The 2,347-nt window shown below is 48.3% G+C and overlaps 1 protein-coding gene across 1 annotated transcript in view; it reads right to left on the reverse strand.

Moving 5' to 3' along the window:
* Nucleotides 1–614: 614 nt before the first annotated feature.
* DYNLRB1 (dynein light chain roadblock-type 1) overlaps nucleotides 615–2,347 on the reverse strand; it is a 19,042-nt gene continuing 17,309 nt past the window's right edge. Inside the window, exon 4 of the mRNA XM_007447798.1 lies at nucleotides 615–977. Coding sequence (XP_007447860.1) covers nucleotides 934–977 — 44 coding nt within the window. The 3' untranslated portion in view covers nucleotides 615–933. The remainder of the gene's footprint in view (nucleotides 978–2,347) is intronic.

Below are 2,347 nucleotides of genomic sequence, written 5' to 3' on the forward strand. Positions count from 1 at the left end.
GAAAAAAATTCTGAGTGCTGCTGGATGACGAGTGGCCTACAGCCTCACTGAGTGGCCGGTGCAGCCCCTCATCCCCACTGCACCCCAGGACTTGAGTCTAAGGGAAGGTGGATGCTTATCCAGGATGAGCTCACTTGGGTGAACCAGACCATCTGGGATTTCTGGGGAAGGTAGTGTGGAAAGATCAGAGCTTTTGGAGTCAGACACCTGTGCTCCCGGCTGTGAGACCTCAGGCAAGTCATTCTTGAGAACCCAACTTCCTCATCTTTAAGATGGCTTTACCACCCATCTGTAGGGAACTATGTGGATGATATAAGCCACACCTGGTACTCAACAAATTTCACTCCTTTCCTTTCCTTTCCCCAGTGAAGTGTAGTCGAAAAAAAGCTTTCAAAACATTGGTGGGGGTGAGAAATGATAAAAGGGGTGGCTAGGGACAAGAGGCCCAGAAACCAGGACACCAGTCATAAAACAGGTCCAGCGCAGAAAGTGTGGCCACAGGTGCAGTATGGAGCACAATCCACCATGGGGGCACCAGGCTCAGCCTTCAGACCACGTGATTACACAGGAAGGGAGGCCTTTTCAACCTAGTGTTTAAAGACACACAGCAGGGAAAGCGGTTTGGTTATTTTTAGTTAAAGAAAACCAGCCTTTTCCAAGGGCAACAAAGTGAACTCAAAGTCAGAAGGAAACAGGGTGTGTGGGCTTCTCACAACCTCTTGCTCCATAAACCTGGATGGGATTTTCCTCCTGGAAAATCAGGTGTGACTGGCCAGCAGAGAGATGACTTCGGTGGGGTAGGTGAAGCTGCAGCCGGATTGGTCTGAGAGGGCTCTAAGGTGACTTCCATATGCCAGTCAGTTGACATGATTAATGCTATTATTCTTGAGGGGCATTAAATTAAGGAATGACGCAGGGAGCCAAGAGAGCGGCTTACTCGGTTGGATTCTGAATCACAATCAGGAAATAGTCTTTATCTGCAAAAGAGGAAAAATGAAAAAACAAATCACTAAATGTAAAATGGGAGAAAAACACACCACAAAGCCAATAAATCATTAAAACACCAACTGTAAAGTGGTGGGGGGGCAGAGAGGGATAAAAAGCATCAATACTCAGGCTGCTTCCAATTGCTGGGGAAACAGAAGATAAACTTGCAAATTTCCTGTGGGGGCTTCTGCACATGTGGCTGCCGTGAAGCGGGGCCCTCACCCTACCCGGCAGTGGTGCTCGGCAGCGCATCCTCATTTCTTTCTTTCTTTTTTTTTTAATTTGGCTGCATCAGGTCTTAGCTGTGGCATGAGGGATCTTTGTTGAGGCGTGCAGGATCTTTTCTTGCGGCGTGTGGGCTTCTCTCTAGTTGTGGCATACGAGTTTTTCTCTTGTTGAGGCATGTGGACTCAGTAGTTGTGCGTGGGCTTAGCTGCCCTGCGGCATGTGGGATCTTAGTTCCCTGACCAGGGTTCAAACGCGCGTCCCCTGAATTGGAAGGCGGATTCTTAACCAGTGGACCACCAGGGAAGTCCCCGCATCCTCATTTCTAATCTTCCCAGTACCAAGAGGGAGGTAGGATTATCACATTTTTTGGGGTAAGGAAACTCAGGTTCAAGCTTTCCTACAGCAATGGTTCTCAAACTACAGGGTGTCGGAATCACTTGGAAGGCTGTTTAAAACAACACTGCTGGTCCCACCCCCAGGGCTTTGGACTCAGTGGGTCTGGGGTGGAGCCAGAGAATTTGCATTTTTAACAAGTTCCCAGGTGATGTGGATGCTGCAGGAAGAACCACTAGTTTAAGGTTACCCAGCTAATTAGTATCAAAGATAGAATTCTAACCCCAACCCCGCTAGCCTTGGGTTAAAGTCAGTTCTGTCATAAGTTCAGTTGCTAGCCTTCCAGAGCCTTCTGGAGTAGAAAATTTCCAAGGCACCAGGTCAAAGGGGTCCAAAGCTACCTGAATTTCAGCTCTGGGGATCCAGCCAGTCAGAAGGAATGTCCATCATGAAATCATAGCAAGTCCAAGTCCTCTGGGGTGAGCCTGACTGCCTCTTACTTTATAAAAGAGGAAGTGGGAGAAGCGGGGTGTTTCAGCTTTGCCCACTTAATTATCAAACTGCAAACATTCACCAAGGCTTCCACGTGCTGGCTCTGGGTCAATCACTTCTCATACAGCACCTCAATGAATCCTTGAATCACTCTATGAGGCAGGGCCCAGTGTTTTCTCATTTTTACTAATGAGAACACTAAGGCTCAGAGAATTAAATGACTTGCCCAAGCCAAGGCAAACATGCCAGGTGGGGTAGCTGGGTTTGACTCAGATGCTGAATGCCTCTGGTCTGCCCCCCTGCTGAA

Source organism: Lipotes vexillifer, unplaced genomic scaffold, assembly GCF_000442215.2.
Source record: "Lipotes vexillifer unplaced genomic scaffold, Lipotes_vexillifer_v1.1 scaffold397, whole genome shotgun sequence".
In the NCBI taxonomy this organism is placed as follows: domain Eukaryota; kingdom Metazoa; phylum Chordata; class Mammalia; order Artiodactyla; family Lipotidae; genus Lipotes; species Lipotes vexillifer.